This window comes from Leucopleurus acutus (assembly GCF_964270905.1).
Source record: "Leucopleurus acutus genome assembly, chromosome: 4".
NCBI lineage: Eukaryota > Metazoa > Chordata > Mammalia > Artiodactyla > Delphinidae > Leucopleurus > Leucopleurus acutus.
This window is the reverse complement of record NC_139146.1, coordinates 70,637,419-70,663,930: the sequence shown is the minus strand read 5'-3', so window position 1 is coordinate 70,663,930 and position 26,512 is coordinate 70,637,419. Positions and strand designations below refer to the sequence as shown.

At 40.4% G+C, this 26,512-nt stretch overlaps 1 protein-coding gene across 1 annotated transcript in view; it reads left to right on the top strand.

The window, feature by feature from the left end:
* Positions 1-26,512, top strand: part of CORIN (corin, serine peptidase) — a gene marked incomplete at its 5' end in the record, with an annotated part of 265,153 nt that overhangs the window by 171,000 nt on the left and 67,641 nt on the right. The window contains 5 exon segments of the mRNA XM_082837777.1: positions 5,336-5,443; positions 7,822-7,932; positions 10,323-10,439; positions 15,020-15,127; positions 23,577-23,808. Of these exon segments, the coding sequence (XP_082693903.1) occupies positions 5,336-5,443; positions 7,822-7,932; positions 10,323-10,439; positions 15,020-15,127; positions 23,577-23,808 (676 nt within the window).

Sequence of the window (26,512 nt, the reverse complement as noted above, 5' to 3'; positions counted from 1 at the left end):
AAAACAACTGTACCTACCATAGTTTCTTTACTAAGACGGGGTGCAAGTAAATACTAGAAAGATTTCCAGCACATTAATAAAAATAAAAGTTTACCATTCTATGCTGATGGAGGAAGCTTCAGATGTGTGGAAGGTTCACTTCTGTTTAGTGACAGTCTGATTATGCGGAATCAATCAAATTATTGAATAATCTTGAATTCCCACTATGTGTGAAGCATGTTCTAGATACCTAGTAAATGTAGAGACTGTTAAGACATGGTTTCTTGCTTCATGACACTTTTAATCTAATCAGGGAAATGGCATATAAAAATAGAGATCATTAAATATAGTGTTTTAGAACAATATAATAGATGTCACCGAGCAAAAGAAGATTGTGTAAAAAAAAAAGGCCCTGTGAGTAGAGAAGAGTGCAGATCACTGGTTGCCAGCTTGGTGTGGAGAGACCTGATGGAAAAGACGAGATTAGAACTGGCCTTGGACTGAGGTGATGTTTGGATATTCCAGGACAGTAGCTCTCAACTGGGGGCAGTATTACTCCTGAGGGGTGTTTTGCAATGTATGGAGACCTGTTTGATTGTCGCCACTGCGGAGGTTGGAGGGGATGCTACTGGCATTTAGTGGGCAGTGGCTGGGAGTGTTGATGAATATCATACGAGGCACAGGGTAGCTCCCCGCCACAAAGAGTCCCCCAGCCCCAAATGTCAGCAGTACTGCAGTTGAGAAATCCTCCTTTGGAGCTAGAAGTCAATAGGGGAAAAAAACCCAGGAGGTCAAGAAGCCCGGGTCACTGTAATAATCTGGGCAACTGTGGGCAAACTGGTTAACCTCTTTGGTCATCTCAAAACGAGGGCATCTCGGGATGGAAACTGAGCTTCCATATTTGAATCCTGAGTTGAGGCAGCATGATTATGTTTATAGACTCATAGAGACTGAGCCAACTGAATTAGGCTCGTGATAAAAGGCTTTCCGTTCCTTAGCTCTCCCCTTTCATTTAATGACAATTTTGAGGGGTAAACGTTAGTCATTGTGATGCCAGACTGAAATAGATATTAACAAGCAAGAACTTCAGAAGTAACATTTTGTATCAAGCTCTCTTTCAGAAAAAAGGATCTGTGTCTAGAAAAACACCTACCTTAGGTTACGCAAAATTATGCTTGTATTGAATGAGAAAAATCACAGCAGGCAGCTTTTGCAGGTGTTGATCGTTGGCCCCAAATTACACTGAGGACATCTCTTTTCAGTTCAAATAAACATTTATTCCAATAAAAGGAGGCACTGTGCTCTTTGCTGTTTGCTGTGTATTTCTGGGTGTGCAGTGCCTTTGGTTAAGGCTTTGTGTGTTTACTAATTACACAGACCTTAGGGAGGCAACAAGTTGTTTTCCAAATGCAGCTAGTTTTGTATCTAACCTCTGAAAATGTCATCTAATCAAGAAAGTCATAACAGTGGAAAGTTGCATCTGCACCTGTGTGAATAATGAGGAATTTTTTTTAAATATTTGAATCATTTTCACTTATGAAATAATTTAATAAGTGAGCATTAATTTACAAAATATGTCCAATGAGGTGCTTTAGTATGAATTACCGGGGATCCCAGAATAGGCCACACAGAGGGGCCACGTTGGAAATTTTTAGTGTGTTCTCAGGTTAATCAGATTCTGAAAGGAATATTTGATTTCCCAGTCCTATCATCAAAAAAATGAAGTGTACTGCTTAAAAAAATTAATTCGTATGGTTTAAAATCTGTCACCCCTCCACCCCGTCTCCTCCTTCAGGTAATGTAAGTACTTCTACACTGATGGTCAAGGTGAGGACCCTGGTACTGCTGATTCTAGCATGCCGATTCAAAACTTCTCACAAGAGATGAAAATAAAAATCAGAAAGATCTTTTAAAACTTCCTGAGGAAATGTATATATCTTGATGCACAAATTCCCCAACCCTGCTCAGTGGGCAGGAGAACCAAAATCATAACCTTTCTTGACTCAGCCTGTGTGTGTGTGTGTGTGTGTGTGTGTGTGTGTGTGTGTGTGTGTGTGTGTGGTAGCAGTGGGGTGCAGGGTGAGAAGTTAGTGTCCTCTGCTGCTGAATGGGAGGAAATAGTACGGTCAAGGTGAAAACTGGGATCTCTTTTTAGTCCTTATATTTTCCCTTATGATGGTTGTCCCAGGGGAAATGAAAAATTAAAAGTACTTACAAAGTTCTCTATGTGTATAAGTGTGAGCATATGTGTATGCACGTGTGTGTTTGTGTATGTACACATACACACACCCTCTTGATGGCGCTGAACAGATGATCGTTAAGGCCCTTTCCACTTCTAAAACGATGTCATTCTAAGAGTATTTAAGTAACTTTTTTTTAGAAGAATGCTCTTTGAAAGAGAAGTTGATGAATCATGTCAGTAACAAGTATAATATTTTGATGTGGCTAACAGTTTCACTGATCAATGCCCAAGACTTTTTAAAATAAATTTATTTCTTTATTTATTTTTGGCTGCGTTGGGTCTTCATTACCGCGCACGGGCTTTCTCTGGTTGCAGTGAGCAGGGGCTACTCTTTGTTGTGGTGCGCGGGCTTCTCATTGCGGTGGCTTCTCTTGTTGTGGATCACGGGCTCTAGGCACGTGGGCTTCAGTAGTTGTGGCACGTGGGCTCAGTAGTTGGGGCTTGCGGGCTCTAGAGCGCAGGCTCAGTAGTTGTGGCACACGGGCTTAGTTGCTCTGCAGCATGTGGGATCTTCCCGGACCAGGGATCCTACCCATGTCCCCTGCATTGGCAGGTGGATTCTTAACCACTGCGCCACCAGGGAAGTCCCTTTGCCCAAGACTTCTGATAATAAATTGTTATAGAGTTTGGGATGTTTATAGTAAAGAGGCACCCATCACCAGTTGTATGAGATGCAGGCGTCTGCTTGAGGAGGAACAATTAGCTGTAATCAGGAGACTGGACTGTTGACCATTAGATTCTTGGTCTTTCTCAGCCAAGCAGACTGATCCTCACATGTGCCTCCATTTCTCACCTCTTTCCTTCGTTCTTGCTATTCCCTCTATTTGAAACCTGCTGAAGTTTTCATTCCATCCACTCTACCAAAATCCTCCTCATCTTCTGTGATCCCGCTCCAGCCTTACGAATCTATTTTTGAACTTCATTCACTTTAAATAAGGGAAAAAATAATACATTTAAGAAATCTAGTTTCTATTACATGCAGGCTTTACATGTATTTTAAACATTTTTACAGCTTTATTGAGGTATAATTTACATACTGTAAAATTAACCCATTGATTTTTAGTAAATGTATAGCCTTGTGCAACCATCCCACAATCTACTTCTAGAACTCTTTCATCTCTCCCCACACTTTCCTTCTACCTATTTGCAGTCAGTCCCCACTCCCACATCTCCAGCCGTAGATAACCACTGCTCTGACATCTGTCTCTGTGAGTTTGCCTTTTCCAGGAACTTCATAAATGGGTTGCATAATACGTAGTCTTTGTATCTGGTTTCTTTCACTTAGCATAATGTTTCTGAGCTTCATCTATGCTGTCACATGTATCAGTAGTTTGATACTTTTAATTGGTGAATAGTATCCCATTGTATGAATATACGACATTTTGCTTATCCATTTACCAGTCGTTGAGCATTTAGATTGTTTCCAGTCTCTGGCTATTATGGATAGTGCTGCTCTAGACATTCACATACAAGTCTTTGTGTGGATATATGTTTCACTTCTCTTGGGTAGCTTTCTAAGCGTGGAATTCATGAATCACGTGGTAAGGTTAGAGTTAAGTTTATAAGAAGCAGCCAAACTGCTTTCCAAAGTGGCATTATTATTATTTTACATCCCCACCAACTATATATGAGAGTTTCAGTTTCTTAAAATCCTTGCCAATACTTGGCATTATCTGTCTTATCTATTATAGCTATTTTAGGGGATATGTAATAGTATCTTATTGTGGTTTTACTTGCATTTCTTTAATGATTATATTGAGCACCTTTTCATGTGCTTATCAGCCATTCATATGTCTTTATGAAGACTTTCTATTCAAGATTTTTGCCTCTTTGTAATTGGGTTGTTTGTCTTATTATTGAGTGTAAGAGATCTATATATATTTTGGATATAAGCCCTTTATCAGATACATGCTTTGAAAATATTTTTTTCCAGTATGTGGCTTGTCTTTTCATTTTTAAATAGTGTCTTTGGAAGCACAAATATGTTTAATTTTAATGGATAACCATTTATTATTGTTTTCTTTTAGTCTTGTGTTTTGTTGTTATATCAAAGAATTCTTTGCCCTCCCCAAGGTCACGAAGATTTTTTTCCTATGTTTTTTCCTAGAAGCTTCATAATTTTAGCTCTTACATTGAAGTCTATAATCCATTTTGAGATAATTTTTATGTATGGTTTGAGGTAAAGGTCAGAGTTCATTTTTGCGTATTTGAAATCCAATTGTCCCAACACCATTTGTTGAAGAGTATTCTTTTCCCATTTAATTGTCTTGGAAACTTACACACATTGATTTATTATTTATACCTTCCCCTAAACTCTATTAAGTAATTGCTCTTATCCTAACTTCAAAAATAAGTTTACAGACTTATATATTTTAACTAATACGCTCAAATTCCCACAGCTAATAGATGATAGAACCATGATAGGAGTTCTGTTTTACCCAAGAACAAGACCTATCTTCTTATTAAAATTTCCTTGCATGATGTTTATTCCAACACTAAACTATAAGCTTCCTGAGGTTATATATCACTTATTCTTATCTTGGCACCGTAATCTAGGACAGTACTGTTTATTTGAGGGTCATGCTGTGAAACATTCAATTGACTTAAGTGATGTGAAAGTAAGTTATGACTCTGTAATCTAAATGACTTTTTCTCTTTGTTACGTTTATGCTTACCATGGGCAAAACTAGACTTTCATTTTAAAGGAAACATTTTTTAAGAAATAACTACTCACCCTCTATTAAGTATTCATTCTGTATGAACATGAACTTCATTAGGAAACACGGTGAGTTGAGCATGTCTTTTCTCATATTTGACTCTAAAGGAGCTTTCAGGTGTCATAAAGCGGAACTCAGATAAATACCGCCAGGAAGTGATAAAAGCATTGTCTTGGGAGCCAGAGGGTCCTAGTCGTGGTTCTTCAGGAACTTGTTATGTGACCTTGAGCAAATCATTAGATCTCTCTGCACCACAGTCTCCTCACCTGTAAAAGAATAGATGTGGACCAGGTTACCATTATGATTTCCCTCCCATAATATGCTTTCGTTACATAAACTGCTACTGTAACATCCTGTTCTGCTCTAATGAGCCATCAGTGGCTTCTCTTATTTTCAGATTGCAGCGAGAGTCTGTTTCACTGTCACACGGGCAAGTGCCTTAATTATAGCCTGGTATGTGATGGATATGACGACTGTGGGGATCTGAGTGATGAGCAGAACTGTGGTAAGTAGCACTATTTCCCTGAAGGTTTTCATTTAAAATTGCAGACATTTATAATCAAGAACTTGTAGCTCATTGTTTGTTAATGTGATTAGTGGGTGAAATTACAAAATGATTGGTTTCTTAATTTTCTGAAAGAGGAAGCTTTTTAAATTATTAGTCTCGGTCATGTCTCATGTGTAAATGTAAGATTTCTGACAAAAAGTCATACTAAGGAAATGCTAGAGATGTGGAGTAGAAATGGGAGTTAACTTTTTTTTTCCTCTTTGAAAATGTTTGGTTTCTTCTCTGGTTGGAGCCGGTGGCTCGTGTTTACATCTTGAGCTCTTGAGCAAAACGTTGCAGACAGATATATTTTCTCTTCCTGATCCCCTTATTATGTATAACCAGAGAGCCCTCCGTTATTTGATTGCCACACACTACAGGGGCAACTTCTGCAGTGGGGATATCGAAGGTTAGAAGGGTGCATCTGTTTTATGTACAGAAGCTGATCTTAACTTTTAAAGAAGGAACCTACCTCCTAGTTGCACGTTTGTACCTATAAACAGCATCTTCCCAATTCCTCACCCTCCCAGCCCCTGGTAACCAGCAGTCTACACTCTGTTTGAACAAAATCAGATTTTTTTTAGATTCCACATGTTAGTGATATCACACAGTATTTGTCTTTCTTTTTCTGGCTTATCTTATTTAGCATAAACGTATACAACACTCTATGTCAATTACATCTCAATTAAAAAAACGAGAATGACCCTACCTTTAAAAGAGCCGAGTCCAATTCTGAATGCCCTCTCGTGAATTAAAACCAGCAAAATTCTTCTTGCTTATTTACCTTGCTGAATTTGTGATTAGGTTTTGAATTTTTTTTTAGGTAGTGTATTATTGAGTGACAGAAGAACTTTCTCATAGGAGCAGAAGGGCAAGGTGCGATGAGGCAGGACACTGGGAAAATGATGTGAAATGATTATTCAGCATTAGAGAACATCAAAAGAAATGCTGCGGGAGAATCAGGAGTGGGTCAGGGGAATGCCTCGGAGGAGTGGTGAATGTCCCAAATGGCCCCATGCTGGGAAACTCAGTAGTTTCTAGAAGCACCTGTGTAGCTGCCTCTCACTGCATCCATAAGAATGTTGGAAAATGTATGTATGCGCAGAACATCCCACGGGTCACTAGATAGATATGGATTGTCTTCTGGGATCGAGTAGTCTTGGGACACAAAGAATGAGACGCCGTTGTAATTGTATACATCATAAAATGTATAGTTTGGGGCCTTAGAGATTATCTACTCCAACTCCTCCTTTTACCAATAAGATAACTGGAGAAAAGAGAGTAAAAATGAGGGAGGGGGGAATTGAGCGTAGCTTGGTAGTTCAATAGGTCGGTGGAGAGGACCAGTGTATAGTTGGCGTGTGAAAGACAGGGGTCTTACCAACTCAACCTGGTTCCTCTGAAGGTAGTAGGATATCATGAGGTTTGTGCTCTTAGGATGACTTTGTTTCTATCTAATGGTAATGATCACGAGGTCCTCTTAGACCATTCTCTGTCCCGGCTGCCCATCTTTAGCAGGCTGAGCATGTGCTGGCTCCTCTGGTTCCCACCCATGCATCCCAGCCATTGTGTCTTTCTTCTTTACTCTGCACCATTTCGTCCATCTTCTTCACTTAATTGCTCCCCTATATCCTTCAAGACCCATGGTCCCTCCACAGGTGTGTTAAAGACAGTGGTGCTGTTAATGGAAATCCATGATAGTTCCTCATTATGGAATCTGCTATTCACGAATCTACATACATCTTTTAAAGGGTTGTTTATATTAAGGTTATTCCATGTCTCATATCAAAGAATCCTATAGGTTCTGCCCTCTGTGAGAGGAAACATCACTTAGTTCTCCTTTTCCCCCAGGAATATATAGTTTGGGACAGAGGTTAAATCCAGGATAAAAAGAATCATTAAAAAACCCCAAATATTTTGCATTTCTTACCCAGCAGCTCTTTCAAGTATGAGTTATATATTTAGACAGTTCAATAGAAAACCTTAGCTTAGCATCAGGCTAGATGACAGGAGGAGATACCTGCCTCCGCAGTTTACCACAGAGAGGTAAGTTGCAATTCTTAGAAACGTGACAGAGTTGTCACGAATCATCAAATCAGCTATCTACATTGTGAAACCCAAATCACAGTTCTGTTTATTTGAGCCAAATCACAACATTTTCATAAGGAAAGAAAACAGTGACTAAACACAACAAAACCCAGAAGGTTATTGACGGTATTGGAATAATTGGAACAGACTCTCTTCTACTGGAACTTGTTCTACTGGAACAAGCCACACAGTTCTAAGTGTTTGTCATGCTGGTTCTCTCCATCCTCCTGAGTTTTTCTTTCCTCCAGACTGCAACCCCACAGAGGAGCATCGCTGTGGAGATGGACGCTGCATTGCCATAGAGTGGGTGTGTGACGGTGACCATGACTGTGGGGATAAGTCTGACGAGGTCAATTGCTGTGAGTGCCCTGAGGGCTTTCATTTTGCTTATTTTTCTACTTCTGCCTGTTTAGTCAAATACACTCAAGGTTCACTATCTAAACAGATTCTTACCCTTTGGTCCTGACCTATACAGATAATAATTGAGTGGTGTGATGACAATAACAGCATAGTGTAACTGACTTCCGTCTCTCTCTCTCTCCAAAACTCCAAGCCTGATTCGGCTGCTCTGGCCAAGCGGGTGGCAGTTTTCTTTCTCATTGTCCACAAATATCCTTTCTGGGTCTGCGACTTTGTCAAAGGGAATGTTCTTCCCAGAGACTGGGGCACTTTTCTTCTGCAAACAATATATGAGCAGTTAAGTGGGAGCCTCCAGAGGTGCTCTCAGGTACCACGTGTGGGAGAACCAGGGGAGAAGTGGCAGAGATAAGAGAGCCTTCAGTGTTCATAGAGTTACACAGAGTGTGCAATAATATTGTAACTTTAGAGCCTGTCTTATTTCTGGGTGAGTATATCCGGAGAAAACTCTAACTCAAAAAGACACATGCACCCCAATGTTCATTGCAGCACTGTTTACAATAGCCAGGACATGGCAGCAACCTAAATGTCCCTCGACAGATAAATGGATAAAGAAGATGTGGCACATATATACAACGGAATATTGCTCAGCCATAAAAAAGAATAAAATAATGCCATTTGCAGCAACATGGATGGACCTAGAGATGATCATACTAAGTGAAGTAAGCTAGACAGAGAAAGGCAAATATCATATATCATATGTGGAATCTAAAAAAATGATACAAATGAACGAATTTACAAAACGGAAACAGACTCACAGACATAGGAAACAAACTTACGATTACCAAAGGGGAAAAGGGGGTGGGCGAGGGATAAATTAGGGGTTGGGATTAACATATACACACGGCTACATATAAAATAGATAACCAACAATGTCCTACTTATAGCACAGGGAACTATACTCAATATTTTGTACTAATCTATAAGGGAAAAGAATCTGAAAAGGAATATATATATATATATATATAAGTGAATCACTGTGCTGTACACCTGAAACTAACACGATATTGTAAATCAACTATCCTTCAATTAAAAAAAAAAGTCTTCAGGTAGCTATTACACTACCTGCCTAATAAAATCAAATATGGCTGATCACATTTTATTCCTTAGAAACTACAGTATACTCAGTAGGGGATAAAAAAATGATTGACTAGCAGCAGCTATTTGTTAAAAGAGAGTAATATTGATCTGAAAGGGTTAATATGGTGCACTTTATGCATGTTCAAACTAATTAAACTCTTTATTCCATCTTTTGCTGTCTAATAAAAGCAGGAACAGCTGATACCTATGAGATTGACTAATTTGCCTATAATTTGAGGCAAAATTACAAATGTGGGTTGCATGGTTTTTATTTTGACATAAGAAAAATCACATAAATTAATTAGGAAATGCAATGCCCAGCTTTCTTCTTTCCTGAACTTGTTTGCACTGGAATAGTACCTGAGTCCTTGCTTAGTGGACATAGTGGAACAGAGTGGACTGTATTTTGGTGGATCTTGGAAAAGCAAGGACTTGGTGCTCATGTATGTATTTATGTATGTGTGTGTGTGTGTATGTGTGTATGTAGACCATAAGTTGGTGAAGGCCATATGATACATGGGTTTCTAACGCTCTAAAAGACAATAGGGATAAAATTAAGACAACCTTCAGAAATTGGAAGGTTAATGGCCACTAGACCATCCCTTTTAAATGTCAGACGTCATAAGCAAGTTTTGAAATAAAGTGTTTATTGTGGGGTAGGTACTATGCAAGGCTTTCATATATACCACTTCATTAGTGCATTAGGTCAGGTTGGTGCAGAGTGAAATGTTGGGGCTTGGGTTAGAAAAGCTTGCCTTCACATTCTGGCCGTACCTTTTAACAGCCTTGAGACTTTGAGGCAAACACTAAACTCTCTAAGCTTCAGTTTCCTTCTTCTAAACAAGATCGATAATATCCATTTGCAAATTTGTTCTGAGGATTTGAGATTAGACACCTAATACTCCTAGCACAGTTATTGCCATATAGTAAGCCTTTAATAAATTGTAGCTTTTATATTAGTAGTATAACTACTACCATCATTAATACTGTTTTTCACCATGCAATGATCAAGAAAAAATTTTTAGTGAGTGCTATTTAATAAGGGAAGAGAAATTCCTGAAAGGGAACTTTCCATTCCAAAGATACTTGGAATGAACAAAATGAATGATATATTCATTCATTTATGCAGAACATTCAGAAATTTAGAACACTTCATTCTTGGTGATGCCAGATAAATGGGAATCATTGATGTGATCTGTAGACTGAAAGAAGTAGCGATAATTAAAATGCATGTTATTTTGGCATTTCCTAGCATGTCACAGCCAGGGTCTGGTGGAATGCAGAAGTGGCCAGTGTATCCCCAGCACTTTCCAGTGTGATGGAGACGAGGACTGTAAGGACGGAAGTGATGAGGAGAGTTGCACCAATGGTAAGTGTGTGCTCCAGCCCCGGAAACAGTCCTGACCGGTGGGCCTTTCCTTGGGAGCACAGCAAAAAGTTGGAAGTTACCTACAGCTTAAAGGATCCCCATATAAATAATGCCAGATTGCTTAATGCACTGGTCCTCACAGCTCTGGTCAGCCAGAAACCCTTGCTTATGGTAAATGTAACTCTCATGCAACTTACACTGAAAAATCATCCCTAAGGGTGAAGAGTAGAGGTTAAACACTTAAACAGCATGGGCAGATTCAGTTAGATGTTTTATGGGGAAGCAGCACGATAAAGAGAAAAGTGTAGCGTATAGTATTCAATTCAATTAGATTTCAATTAGAAATAACTGGCTTCTGAAATTAAATGTAATGCTTCCTAAAATAACCATGTGCAGAGAAGCAGTTTAATGCCTCACATCTTAACTGGGGTATAATTGCTTTACAATGGTGTGTTAGTTTCTGCTTTATAACAAAGTGAATCAGCTATACATATACATATATCCCCATATGCCCTCCCTCTTGCGTCTCCCTCTCACCCTCCCTATCCCACCCCTCTACGTGGTCACAAAGCACCGAGCTGATCTCCCCATGCTATGGGGCTGCTTCCCACCAGCTATCTGTTTTTACATATGATAGTGTATACATGTCCACGCTACTCTCTCACTTTGTCCCAGCTTACCCTTCCCCCTCCCCGTGGCCTCAGGTCCTTTCTCTACATCTGCGTCTTTATTCCTGTCCTGACCCTAGGTTCTTCAGAACTATTTTTTTTTAATTCCATATATATGTGTTACCATACGGTATTTGTTTTTCTCTGACTTACTTCACTCTGTATGACAGTCTCTAGGTCCATCCACCTCACTACAAATAACTCAATTTCATTCCTTTTTATGGCTGAGTAATATTCCATTGTGTATATGTGCCACATCTTCTTTATCCATTCATCTGTCCATGGACACTTAGGTTGCCTCCATGTCCTGGCTATTGTAAATAGAGCTGCAATGAACATTTTGGTACATGACTCTTTTTGAATTTTGGTTTTCTCAGGGTATATGCCCAGTAGTGGGATTGCTGGGTCATATGGTAGTTCTATTTGTAGTTTTTTAAGGAACCTCCATACTGTTCTCCATAGTGGCTGTATCAACTTACAGTTCTACCAACAGTGCAAGAGGATTCCCTTTTCTCCACACCCTCTCCAGCATTTATTGTTTGTAGATTTTTTGATGATGACCATTCTGACAGGTGTGGGGTGATACCTCATTGTAGTTTTGGTTTACATTTCTCTAATGATTAGTGATGTTGAGCATCCTTTCATGTGTTTGTTGGCAATCTGCATATCTTCTTTGGAGAAATGTCTATTTACATCTTCTGCCCATTTTTGGATTGGGTTGTTTGTTTTTTTGATATTGAGCTGCATGAGCTGCTTGTAAATTTTTGAGGTTAATCCTTTGTCAGTTGCTTCATTTGCAAATATTTTCTCCCATTCTGAGGGTTGTCTTTTCGTCTTGTTTATGTTTTCCTTCCAAGCAATATACTTAAATACAGTTTAAAAGGAGTCTGATATTATCTGTGAAACCCCCAAAGAAAAAGTAAATCAAATAAGTTGGTTTTTTTAAGTGTGTCTATTTCTGCCAGAAAAGAAAGCTCTACACTGATTGTTTTAAGTCCCAGTTTGTGTAGAAGCATCTCTCAGTACAGGGTTGGTAATATCCTTTGACTTAAAAATCACTACATTTGCTTATAAGTGACCTTACCCCTTACCAACATAGCCTAGTTGTTAAGAATGTGGATGTTGCCGCCCAGCTGCCTGGGTTCAAACCCCAGCTCTGCCACCTACTCCCTGGTTGACTTTAGTCCAGTAACTTAACCCTGTTACATTTCAGTTTCTGTGTCTGTAATCTCAGAATAATGATAACTACTTCATAGAGATGGCACGTGGTGAGCACTCAATAAATGTAAGTTCTTATCACATAGCTGCTATGTGAAAGCAAGTCTTAGGCTGTGTATATTCCAGATCAGCTAATGAGATTGGTCACCGATAACTAAATTAGCTTTTTCATAGTCAATATTGATCATTAGGATGGCTTTAATGAAAACGCATTTCAGACCTAAAGGGAGAGCCTTTTATTCACAGATTTAGTCCATAAAAAACTAGATAACGAGTGCTTCATTTTACCAGTTGTTTTTTTTTTGCGGTACGCGGGCCTCTCACTGCTGTGGCCTCTCCCATTGCGGAGCACAGGCTCCGGACGCGCAGGCTCAGCGGCCGTGGCTCACGGGCCCAGTCGCTCCGTGGTATGTGGGATCTTCCCAGACTGGGGCACAAACCCGTGTCCCCTGCATCGGCAGGCGGACTCTCAACCACTGCACCACCAGGGAAGCCCCGTTTTACCAGTTTTAAAATTCAGAAGGAATTCCCTTTCTAGCCATGAGTTATTGTGTGCATGTCAGCCAAGCAACTCCCTTTTGATCAAATAGTTCTTTCTCTCTACATAATTCAATGCTGTTTGAAATAATTTTGGATTTTTTTTACTATGCAGTGGCAGGATTTGAAAATACTTCCTTACATGTGTGAGATGTTAGAAAGTCCCATGATAAAATGGATCACAAAGTAAAATTGTAGCATCTTTATCCACTCTAATGAATTCAATATAATAAAAGTATATTGTGGTGCTGGGAATTTAGTGGCAAGCAAAACTGCTGATGCGGCTGGCAGGCTCCTGGGGGAGATAAGCCGATACAAATAATTGTGCTGGTCCTTGTCTAACTGGGGAGTGACATAGGCCAGGAGGGAAATTCAAGGTGCTAGGATGCCACGTATTGGATACATGTCCTGGTGAAGGGCCTCTGGGAAGCTTCCCTGAGATGGAGTTGTAGGAGCCACAGTCTGAAGAATGAATGGAATTAACAAAGGAGAGTGGGGCTGGAGAAAGAATTTTAGACGCAGGGAACCGCTTGACCAAAGGCACGGAGGTGGCAGGAAGGAGCAAGGTAGTTTAGAGTAGTGGGAGAAGGCCACTGCGTTCAGCGAGCTGAGAGTGAAGGGGAGCGAGTTACAAGCGTCAGCAGTGATCGAAGGCTGGTTCTGCTCAAACAGGCTGGGAGGGGGTCTGGGACTGCTTCTGCCAGGACTCGGGGCCCTATTCAAGATTTAGGCCATTACAACCCTCAGCCTTGCTCTCAACCTTCCTGTTTAGTCTCCCTTAACCTCCAGTGACTCCAGCCTGTGTACTTTTTACTCCAGGCCTTTGCATATCCTGCTGTCTGCTCGGGAAACCCATCCTTCCCTCTTATCCCACCTTACCCCAACTGCCTGAAAAACTCCTTTGAGAAGCTTTACTCTTACTGTTGTAATTTGCGTTTACTGCTTTTTGCATGGACCTTCAGTGGAGCAATGATCACATGGCATCGTAAGATTCCGTTCATGATGATATCCCTAATTAGGGTAGAAATTATCAGGGTTTTCTGTCTTTTAATGCTCAGTGCCGAGCTGGTCACATAAGTTGTCACATAGTGGGCGCTTAATACCGGCTGAAATAATGAATGCATGCTGTCTTAATAAAATTTCTTCAAGAGACTAAATTCATGGAACTTATCCTGGCTTACCTTGCAAAAAAAAGTTTGACCTGCTAACATTAAAAAAAGAAAAGGAGTGATATCTATTTTATGCAAGGCTGTGATATATAGTGTTGTTCATTAATGGTACTGGAAGGGAGAAAGAGTCCAGAATAATAAATATTATATTTAGAATTATAGATAAGATTATAGATAAGTCTTATAAGTCTTAGAATTATAGATAAGAAAGTCCAGTATAATAAATATTGTCTTAGAATTACAGATAAGAATGGTTGTATGTATACCCATACTGTTATTTATATTTAAAACTACCTTGCAAGATTTTCTAGGTTCCACATGACGTGTCTGAGTAATTGACTATAATGGGGGCGAGCTAGAAAGAGAACAGGCAGTAATTTATTACCTTATCCATTTAATCTACAAATGACCAGGAAATCAATGGGAAAAGCAGTTTCCTCTCCACATACCTTAAGGAAAAGCCATTAGGTTGATGTTACTGTTGTCATCCATTTGGAAATAAGAAACCCAATTCTCAGATCATTGCAGCTAGGCCAGTGCTACTTTCCAAGGACACAGAAAATATGGATAACAGCCGCTTAAGACTTATGCCATGATAAAGTATCCTTATTGTATTGATGTTGATGCCTTATTTATTATTAAGGAAAGCATTTTCCTTAGAGGAAAGACTAGAGCTGGGATCAAATGAGTCTTAAAAATATTGGCCCTTCCCTCAAATCACTTGAATTTTATTTTGTCATTAACTCCATGCACCCATGTAAATATAAGATGCTCTCTTTTCCATTAAAAGCAGCAACAGATGATTTTTGAAGGATGGGTTGCCTCTTACTTCTTTATTCCTACAGAATCTCAACATGTGTTCAGAATTTTTGGAGAAGTTGGAAGGAAATTAAAGTTGTGTCCTTCCTTGGTTCTGGATCCTTCAGATCCTAGTGCGTGGAATTTATAGTTGCTGATGAAAGTAAATGTGCTTTCACCCCGCCTGTAGGTCAGACTCCGTGTCAAGAAGGAGATCAAAGATGCCTCTACAGTTCCTGCCTTGATTCATGTGGTGGTAGCTCTCTTTGTGAGCCCAGCAACAGTCTGAATAATTGTAGTAAGTACAGTTGCTGCTGACAAATTCAATCACCGCGTCAGGCTATGTATTCGGTTTTATCCTTTTGCATTGACATTAAAATGCTGAAGTGTGGAATCCCTCCAAAATATGTATATATGTCTCTCTTTTTTTTAAAGGTTGCATGTGGTAGCAGAAAAGAAGCAAAATGGTCTTAATTAACTTAAATCATAAACAAATGTGTCATCATGAATGGGCTATAAATCCATTGCTTAATGTCATTGCCGTGACTTTCCACTCAGCGTCAGCTCCTATATATTATTTTCTTGGCTGCATCTGCAGGAAAATGCTATCTTTCTTCCTTTTTAAAGCCCAGCTTCAAAAATGGAAACTTTATCCAAGAAGTAAATATGAAGTTCATTTAAATAGCCACATAAAACTTTGGCGGTCTGTTCTTGTTATAAAATGTATTCTCGCCCTTCCAGGAACTTTGCTGACCTGTAATGACCTCGCTACAAACGGTGTAGACAGGTGGCTGTATCCAAACTGGCTTCAGGAGGAGGAATGATTAGGGGAAGATTGAATGGGCAGGGGTAGCAGGAAGACTCTCTCAGGAAATTTTAGATGAATTGGAAAGCCCCCAAAGACTGATTTCGAGTAATGGCTTGCTTACTTCTGGGCTCTGCTTTCACATTCTACTCACTTCTTTCACTTTTTAGAATTAATTTTTGGCTTCCCTGCCAGCTTGGGCTTGAGATTTAGAAGCAGGTCTGTCAGCTTTCAGTTGACAAGAAGGTATGACTTCTTAGCACAGATCCCAGCAGTGAAGGCCCCTGGAGGCTGGGAGGTTGAAAGGCTGAAGGGTTTGGGTCCCTGGATTTGCTGAAGTTTTCAGATCCTAATTCTACTCTGTGACCTTTCTGGGTCAATGTAGAGCTTATGGGTGGCAGGTAGCCCGTACCCCTTAGGGAATATCAAGGGGTGAAAACAGTGGGCTGGATAGGAGTGTGAGGGCCACAGCCAATTAATAACTCAGACTAACAAGATTTTTTGTTTAATTTCACAAGCACTTAATAACTGTTTGGCCGAAAGCACAATACCCAGCCCTCCTCCATTTCCCATAGGAGAGAACAGTGCAGATAGATATCAGTCTGACCACTAAGACACACTACCATTTTATTCACTCTAAAAGGATTAAATATATGTCTATGTATGTGTATATATGTATACACATATGATTTGACTTTGCTCATCTCCCAGTCTGCCCTGGAACTCTCTCAGAATCATTTTTTTTTACTTCACCTTGAACTTGGGCTGTAGCATTTTGGACAGTGACAGTATTGTCTCAGACACATGTACTTTATTAAAGTTTTCGGGGTTGTCTGACGTGGAATGGTACTTACTGTTAGATTAAAAAAAGGTGAGAGAGCAATGTTAGCCTGTGTCAAATTTAGGCAGGGAGTAACCCAGTATATGTTATCCTATTTTCTCTATACTTGAAATATTTCAAGATTAAAAATAAAAATAAGTTATCACCTGTCCAAAAAAAAAGGAACTTGTAGGAAGGGCACTAGATAACTCAGCTGGTATGTATGTTGACTTAAAAAAAATGCACAATGTGAGAGTTGCGAGTTAAGTTTTATTGGGCAAAATGAGGACTGCAGGCCGGGAGACAGCATTTCAGATAACTCTGAAAAAACAGGTAGTCAGGAATGTCAAAAGATTATTATTAATCAAAGAATACCAGATATCTCAAGTTAAGGAATTTAGCGCTTTTCTATGTATGGGAAGATGCAAGAGTCTTGACTCCCTGAAATAATTCCTTGGATATGCACCTCAGCTCTCCAGGCCAGTATCCAGTGTTTTCACATCCTGAGTTTCCTCAGGGCTCACCGCAGGGAGTGGCTGCAGTCTGATGGCTGCTAGATGGCAGGTATTCTTTTCAGCCCTGAGTTTCCTCAGGGCTCATCAGCTCACGTTGGAGGGCTACAGTCATTGGTGACTGTGACATCCTTCGTTTATTGATATGGCAGGAAATACTCCATTTATCATGTATATTCAACCAGTATTTCTAGTGTCTGTGATGTCCCAGGCACTGGGATGGGCGCTGGGCACTTTGATGGCAATGAACGGAAACATGATTCCAGCCTTCCTGGAGCTAACTTTTCAACAGTGGGATCATATGGCCACCTTCCCATTCATATATACAACTTTGGTTTTCTTCTTTTTTTTTTTTTCTTTTTTTTTTTGCGGTACGCGGGCCTCTCACTGTTGTGGCCTCTCCCATTGTGGAGCACAGGCTCTGGACGCGCAGGCTCAGCAGCCATGGCTCACGGGCCCAGCCGCTCCGCGGCATGTGGGATCTTCCCGGACCAGGGCACGAACTCGTGTGCCCTGCATCAGCAGGCGGACTCTCAACCACTGCGCCACCAGGGAAGCCCTGGTTTTCTTTTTATGTTCTTCAAATACGCTCAAACCATTTCCCTAGCATCTCACCATCTCATCAGCTTCCTCTTTCATCACAGATGTTCTTGCCACGTTCTCTCCATATATATTCAGCAAACATTGGAACACCCCCTCTTCCGAGTATCAGGCATTGGGCTTGTCCTTGGTCTCCATTCCTTCTGTGTTATTAAAAATAAGTGTTGGAGAAAAAAGTACATGAGTGAACATTTAGAACTAAAGGTCGATGGAGTACTGTGGAAAACTTGGGGGGGTCCCTGAGGCATGACAGTCATACCCGGCTTCATACAGCCATGGCGATCATGGGCGCGAGGAGAGACCCATGCCCAGGAGCTGCTGTCTCTGCTAGGCACATAAGCAGTGTATATGCCTAACTTCCAGCTGAGAGTAAAGATGTTATTCCTTATTTTTCAAAGAGCTTCAGGATGGTGTGTGTCTACTTGGTTCTCTGTAAATATGGACGAGTATCATCTCCTCTCAGAAAACTCTTCATGCACTTGAAAATGTGATTAATTGGTTAAAGATCTTGGACACTGTCAGAGACTACTGTTACTTTGATTCTGGAGCACGACTGAGCAGCGCTCTCTTTCTCTGGCTCCCTGCCAGTGGGGAATATGAGTTTGGAGAACGTGGACATTCTTTCCGGTGGAGTCAGCCTCTCACTGGAGTTGCTGGGAGGCTAGTCCTTAAAGATAATGGTTCTTGCCACCCCATAAAATATTATAATAACGTTCCAATGGTCCCTGAAGATATACTGGGTGGGACCCCGGCATCAGTATTTTTAAAATTCCCCAGGTGACCCCAGTGTGCAGCAAAAGTTGAGAATTATTGCTTTGTGGCCTGACGAGGCTGCTGGGATTAGTGACATCCTGCAATTGGGTGTGAAAAAAAGTCTTCGTAGTTTTCTTTTCTTTCTTTTTTTTTTTTTTTGCGGTACGCGGGCCTCTCACTGTTGTGGCCTCTCCCGTTGCGGAGCACAGGTTCCGGACGCGCAGGCTCAGCGGCCATGGCTCACGGGCCCAGCCGCTCCGCGGCATGTGGGATCCTCCCGGACCGGGGCACGAACCCGTGTCCCCTGTATCGGCAGGCGGACTCTCAACCAGGGAAGCCCTGGTTGTCGTCTTTTTCAGTGGATAAGATCCATGGTTTAGCTCAGATTAGCAGAAGTGCCTACAATTAAAAAAAGCCTAAAGAACACATCTCAGATGATACTGTGTGTGGAGAGGCTTAAAAGTATCACAGTATCACCACATCCACTCCAGCCCAGAATCTTTAACATGTTTGCACCCTGCTGGGAGGCAAAATACGGACATGTCCTTGCCTTGGCGGGTAGGATCAGGAATGTTATTTCCCATCAGTCTGGTGTGGAGGGACTAATCCATCACCTGTACCTTGTAGAGTGCAATCCAGACATCTGGGGGAACCTGGCGGAGAGAGCAGCTCCGGGGCATGTGTCTCTCCCCACCTCCCTGCGCCCATGATCGCCATGGCTGTATGAAGCCTGGTGTGACTGTCATGCCTCAGGAGGGACCCTCCCAGGTTTCCCATAGTGTTCCATCAACCTTTAGTTCTACATGTTTACTTGTGTACATTTGTCTTCCAACACTTATTTTTAATAACAGAGAAGGAATGGGGACGAGTGACTAGCCCAGTGCCTGACACTCAGAAGAGGGGGTGTTCAAATGTTTGCTGAATATATATGGAGGGAACCTGGCAAGAACACCTGTGATGAAAGAGGAAGCTGATGAGACAGTGAGACGCTAGGGAAACTGTCTGAGTGTATTTGAAGAACAGAAAAGGAAAACCAAAGTCGTATATATGAGTGGGAAGATGGCAGTATGATTCCCCCCCACTGAAAAGTTATATCCAGGAAGAAATGAACAGCTTTGTTCTTCAAATAATTTCCCAGTGGTCTGTCAATTTCCTGCCCTCTCCTTGCAATCTCTAGGTGGAAGGAACGGATAGTATAGGGGTGTAGTCAAAAAGCCATATGCTGTAATGATTAAGGACTTCAGTTCTCAGGATCAAATAGTAGATGAGAGGAACAACCTCTTTCTAAAAGCATTCCCAGCTAGTAAGTGGAAGATAAATGATTGAATTCGAATATTACCATTTGGTAACCAGCTGAATTAACAGGGCAAGGCACTGCGCATGGACATAGAGCTGTAGAAGTCACAAAAAGAAATCAGACGGATGTGTCTTCTGATGAAAGAACACCGCAGCACCTAGTCTTGCCAAAGGGATGAAGCCTTATCAGCCCCCTGGCTTCAGCTGCCAGTGTTCAGGAGACAAGGGGGACAGGGGAACATGTTTAGCCTCCCCACGAGTGTGCAATCAGCAAAATCCAAACTCTGGCATACTCTACAGGTCAAGTCCCCGGATTCTTCAATGGTTAAACATTAAAGAAAAATAAAGAGATGGAGGGGAGGGGGAACATAGATAGTATAAGAGACTTCAATTTGGTTTTCAAAAATGGGTAGCCAAACTGTAGTGTGTAGGATGTGGTGCACACTTATGTAATAAAGCTATGAAAGAGCAAGGAAGTGATGACTCTGAAACTCAGCATTTACTTTGTGGGGGAAGGAGAAGGTCGACATAAGACAGGGGATATGGAAGGGTACGTGGGATGTCTGGCAGAGTTCAATTGCTTGACCTGGGTAGTAGGTATAAGGGTGTTGACCTTATAATAGCTCTTCAAATTCTAAAAACTAAATAATAATAAAGAGAGCTTTAAAGTTTTGACGCAAAGATGAATCTCGGATATATATGCCAATGGATGTTGGAAATGACATTTTCTCATGTAAACGACCATCAATCTGATACATGATTTCCATTGGCTTCAGGTATTGCATCATGATGAAGATGTAACATCGTTTAGTTAACAGTCCTTTCTTTAGGTTGAATTTATCAAATATTGTTTCAGACTTTGAAAGGTGGGCTATCATTGAGACTCCATCAGGATCTTTTTTTCTACAGATATTTATTAAACCTCATCTGTCCTCAGAATGCCATGCCAGGCACTGCCTCAAGCTCACACTGAATTATACAGCCCTGCAACAGCTAAACGTCCTCACATGTTTGTGACGTGATCGCCCTCTAGTGGCTAATGTCAGTCAGGCTTGTCAGTGAGTCTACTGCTTAAGATATGAAAGTTTATTGATACCATAAATCACAGAATTTGAGGTTGCCAGATACTTGAGAGTTTCTCTTGCTTAGCACTTTGTGAAGAACGCCTTTATGAAGGAAACAAAACAACCCCACCGCATTCAGTAAAGATCTCAGAATAATATATGATCATAACTTAATCCTTTCATCTCCCTTGACTCTGAGACACTTAAAGCCTATATCTTATCCTAAATCAAAATCGATACATCCCACATATCAAAAGAGAGAAAAGTTATGCATGTGATATGCCTATTAATCATCTCAAGGAAACAAACTGATAAAAAGTTAAAACTTGATAGGATAGTTGAAGAAGAAGAGAGAAAGAAAAGACATCTACAGGGAAAAAAAGACTGCATCAAAATATGTGTGAATGATCCCATTTTTGTAACATTTTAAGTATATTAAAGAAATTAAGAAAAATATGGAGTGTGAGCTGCCTCTACTGATTTGTAAGATGGTCGTGACAGGTAATCAAGCAACAAAAGCAAGCTGAAGAGGAAACCCATCTTTTGGCATTGAGGGAAGTTAAGAGAGAGGGAGGTGGGGAGATGAAGAGCTTTTCCTATATGTGTCTTTGTATTGTTTTCATTGTTATAAGGAATATGCATTTTTTGTGTATAATCTGAACTCAAAACATTTCAGTGTTTCTCCTCTTTCACGAATCGAAGAAGTGGTAAGTTGAACCAACCCCATACCTCCTCTATCTCTTTTTCTTTTCTCCACCCTGTAGGCGTCCTCAGGATTATGCCAGCTTTAGAGTGTTACTTCTTCCTCAATAAACTGAGAGTCTTACATACTTGGTCCGTGAGATTTTTCAGTCTGGCCAGTATCAGGCTCCTTATCAGCATAATCTCTGCAAAGCCCTCAGACTCTTTACATTACGAAATAGTCCCAGAGCTGTTTTAATATTTCACTGCAGTCCTTATTGCTAATCTGTTTGCCTGCATACCATTTCCTAGTCAAACAATTAAATTTAATTTGAATAATTACTCTTAATAAGGCATGAAATCTCTGGTGAACCTGACCTGATTCTACCAAGACACTCCCTTGATTTCCTCTCTCCTCTGGGAATGAAGCACGTCCACCTCAGACAGAGAGGGGACAGAGAGCCTTTCCACCGCATTCCACCAAACCTGCCCAAACCCCGCTTATCCTGGGAAGGCTTCCCAAACTGCTCCTATCCACCCTGTCTCTCCGGGCTCTAGCATTTTGTTCAGTCCCACTAGCCTAGCCTGTTCATGTTATACCGCAGCTACCTGCATGTGTCTTTCTTCCTCTGGAGACTTAGAGTGCTTCAATGCCAGGGACTCTATTTTGCATTATTTTTACATTTTAAAGTGCCTAGGATAGTTTCTGATGCCTCCCCCCTCCTTTCCTTCCTTAATTCTCACACTATGCCTGGTGCAGACTTTGAGATCAAGAAATAAGTTCTCCAGGGAACTATATTCAATGTCTTGTAATAAACTATAATGGAAAAGAATCTGAAAAAGAATTAATTTTATATATATACGTGTGTGTGTTTATGAATCACTTTGCTGTACACCAAAAACTAACACAACATTGTAAATCAACTGTACTTCAATTAAAAAAAAGAAATGAGGTCTCATTTCACAAAACTCTCAAATCGTATGGGGAAGGCAAGTAAGTAAAGAATAGAGCAGAGGGCAATGAGTGCATGGCATGCACACCCTGGAGATGCTCTGGAGCTCAGCGGAGGCTCCTACTAGGAGTGGGAGGGGAAGAGTGGTTGGCCAGAAAGCCTTCCTGGAAGAGGGGTTTGTGCTGAGTGCTGCAGAACAAGGAGAAATTAGCTTAGAGGGGAGGATGGGGAAGGATGATTCCAATCAGCAGTTGCCCTATGTACCTGGCAGCTAGAACCATGATTGCATTTGAGGAGTGATTACAAGTGTGTGAAGGAAAGAAGGGGATAAAAGCTAACAGGACCCACAAAGGACGCATGCAATTCTTAAAATGTCTGGTGTCGCCCAGGAAATATTGCTGGCGAGGTAGTCATGGGTGACGAGGCTGGGAAGTTAGGCTGTGATTTGGAGTGTGAAATAGCCTTGGATGCCAAGCTAAAGGGTTAGGGGTTATCTCATTGGCAATGGATAGCTAATGGATCTCAGCCTCCTCTTGCCCTGAAATTGTAGAGCCTTATACACTGATCAACAATAAAACGTATAGAAAAAAGTCATCTAATTGCCTATTTAGCCAAATTCATTGATTTTTTTAAATGGCTATGAAGGTGGCGGGGAATACACTAGTTTAGAAGTAATGGCTAGATCAGAAGACAAATTAAAGTGAGTAAAAGGAATCAGATAAGTGGAGCCGAGGGAAAAAAATGAGAAAGACTCTAAAACATGCATTCTGGACAGTGTGCTAGCAGCTCCATATACAGAAATGAATCTTGGTTTGTCAAGACACTTCACTGACCACAGTATTTACCTTTCGATGGCAATCTCATATACTACTTACATCTAGTCTTAGCTACTTCCAAGAAAAGAGGGTACGATAGACTTTTAAAATTTATTTATTTATTTATTTATTTATCTATCTATCTATCTATCTATTTATTTATTTTGTGGTACGCGGGCCTCTCACTGCTGTGGCCCCTCCCGTTGCGGAGCACAGGCTCCGGACGTGCAGGCTCAGTGGCCATGGCTCACGGGCCCAGCCGCTCCGCGGCATGTGGGATCCTCCCGGACTGGGGCACGAACCCGTGTCCCCTGCATCGGCAGGCGGACTCTCAACCACTGCGCCACCAGGGAAGCCCTAGACTTTAATTTTGTACGTTTTTAAGAAATTGTTTTCCAGGTGAAATTTAAAAATATAATATGTATCTGTATGTGTGTTTTTTTGTTAGGTCAGTGTGAACCAATTACGTTGGAACTCTGCATGAATTTGCCCTACAACCATACAAATTATCCAAATTACCTCGGCCACAGGACTCAAAAGGAGGCATCCATCAGCTGGGAGTCTTCTCTTTTCCCTGCACTTGTTCAAACCAACTGTTACAAATACCTCATGTTCTTTGCTTGCACCATCTTGGTACCAAAGTGTGACAAGAATACAAGCCAGCGTATCCCTCCTTGCAGGTAATACATTGGGGTCTCCCCCAGCCATCCTCATTTTCCCTCAAGGAGAACCAAGGGAATGAAGACATAGTTTGAGTTTAGACAAAGTACATACTTTGCCAACAAGTCCTGTATTTAACAAATTACCTATTTAAAAAGTAAAGAAGTAGGAATTCTAAAATTAATATCTGAGTAAGAATTCATCAGTAAAATACCAAACAAGAGAGATATGAACTGCCTTTTATAATAATTCATGGACTTTAATCGAATGAAATCACAAGTGTTTCATTTTGTTGGATCAGGAAGCGGTTTTTAAAAGGTGAGTCAGCAGTAGGGGTGTGTCTGCCTGTTTCTCTAGCAGTGTTGATGTATTTTAAATGCTGCCTTCTGATGGCATCAAAAGTTAGGAGACATTACACAAAGAGTGGGCTGAAGGAGTCATCACACCAAACTCACAGGATGGACGGGGGATGGACATTGCTGTTTTTTTACCTGGTTAGATGAAATGCAGGATGGTATTTCAAGAGTGTGGCTTGAACTTAGGATATGAGTGATGCCCTACGGGTTAAGATTATTACTCTGGTGTCCACCTCCTGATTCAAATCCTGGCTCTTCTGTAGCTGCTTGTAGCCTGAGACAGGTTCCTCAGTCTCTCCCAGCCTCAGTTTCTTTACCTGTAAGATCAGGATAGCGGTGGTGGTTGGGTTGGGTTGTTGTGAGATTAGATGAATGTACATAAATGTAAAGTGGTGCCCATTGATTGTAAGCCCAGAATAAACAAAGCTCTGATGTTAGGACAGGAGCGCAACTAACTGCTTTGTGGCAGTTTGGTCCCTCTTCTATGCTGTGTGTTCAGGGTCATAGCCAGAGAATGTGCACCTACAAGGTGGCTGTCACAGAGGTGAGGGCTGCTTTTCTCAGGGCTGGTTTCCATCAAGGGGTGAATACACAGATGTGCCTGCCTAAATGTGAGTGGTAACTATGGAAACCATATGTTGGGATCAGAAGTCACTCAGAGCTTTAAGAAAAAGTAAGAGTATCAATACAGTGGACAGATGGGAAAACAGTAAATTATATGCCAAATATCAAATGGATGACAAGGTAGGGCCATCTATAGAGTTGGGACAGGAAGCAAAATTTAAAAATGATTTGGGGGAACTAAACAAATTATACAAATAGAGTAAAATTTAATGTTGGCTGTGCAAACATAATTCTGAACATTTCTATTAAATGCCTTTTAAAGTATCACTAATAAAACGTCTGCCAGTTTTATGTTAACAAGTTATTTATAAATCTTATTCTACTTTTCCTAAGCAAGGTTGATGATAGTGAATAATTACTTTCAATAGTACTTAACAAATTCTTGTATTTGACTTTCTTTTCATATGTGTATAAGAATTTCCCTATTGCAGTGTTCTCTGAAACAAACTTATATCCACATATGATTGATAATTTTAGGACTTAGGTTTCATACTAAAATGCCTAAGATAAGACTGATCCTGAAATAGTATTCAATAAACATTTTTGAATAAATGTTTAGAATAAACGTTTTGAGTAAATGTTTAGAATAAACGTTTTGAATAAATGTTTAGAATAAACATTTTGAATAAAGTGTTGAACTTCTAGACACTTGAGTTTTATTTCTTAGGTTTACACATACACGTACATCTTTCATTTGCAGTGGCTATCAAAGTGAGTTTTACATTCTGATATTTGTAAGAAAAATTTTTAGATTATGACAAGAATAATATACTGATATGCTCATGGGGTAACACATAATTCCTTTTGCCAAGCTTGGTTATTGATCTTAAAATTCAGTTTTTAAGCTATGAGTTGGAAAATATCTAACATTCTGGACCCCTTAAAATGTGCTGAATACTTTAGTGTAGTTATCATCCTCAAAATAACCTTTTAGGACTGCTGTCTCTATGGCTGAGCACTGCACAGATTATTATAAGAACAGGTGCGCCAGGGAGTTGTAGTGCCACATATTGTATTTCCATTTTATAGGAAAAAAAAAGTGGTAGAGTCAGGCACTACCTGACTTCCATCTAAATTAGGTATCGTTTGGTTAATTTAAAATAGCAGCGATTGAGTTATATACATTTTTATATTAATCTGCAACAAAACTATTCAGTCCAACAGAGAGTTATTAAACACCGTTGAGCTTCCCATTTTTGCAAACCTAATATGGGAATGCCATGGCTTTGTCTTTGCCCCAAATTCCTAGGCTAAACCAGCATCAAGTTATGCTCTATCTTAACTTAAATCTAGACAGAGCCTTTTCTGAAACGTCTCCATTCAATTGCTAACCATTCCTTACCTGTTGAAATTAACGTAGTGTTTTAACGTTTGAAACTTTTAAGAAATGAGAATGCATTTAAAGGGAAATAAAAAATTTGCCTAGGAACTTACTTTCATTATGTCTACTTAAAAAACAAATCCGTAACTAATTTCTTGGTAATATATTGAGGCAAACTGTTTTCTTCTTTCCCCGTAGGAAGTAAAGCCATCTTCTTTGAGACATGCTGATACCTCAATTTTAAAATATTCTGGTACAAATGAGATAATACACATAAAAGCACCTAGTACAATGCTTAGTATGTCTTTTCTTTAACAAAGACCAACAAACTTCATTTTTTACCAACTTGAGCTCAACACAGATGGGTTTGGTGTAAGCTGAAGTAATAATGCCTTAGGCAAGCCAGGTTGGCACAGGAAATGG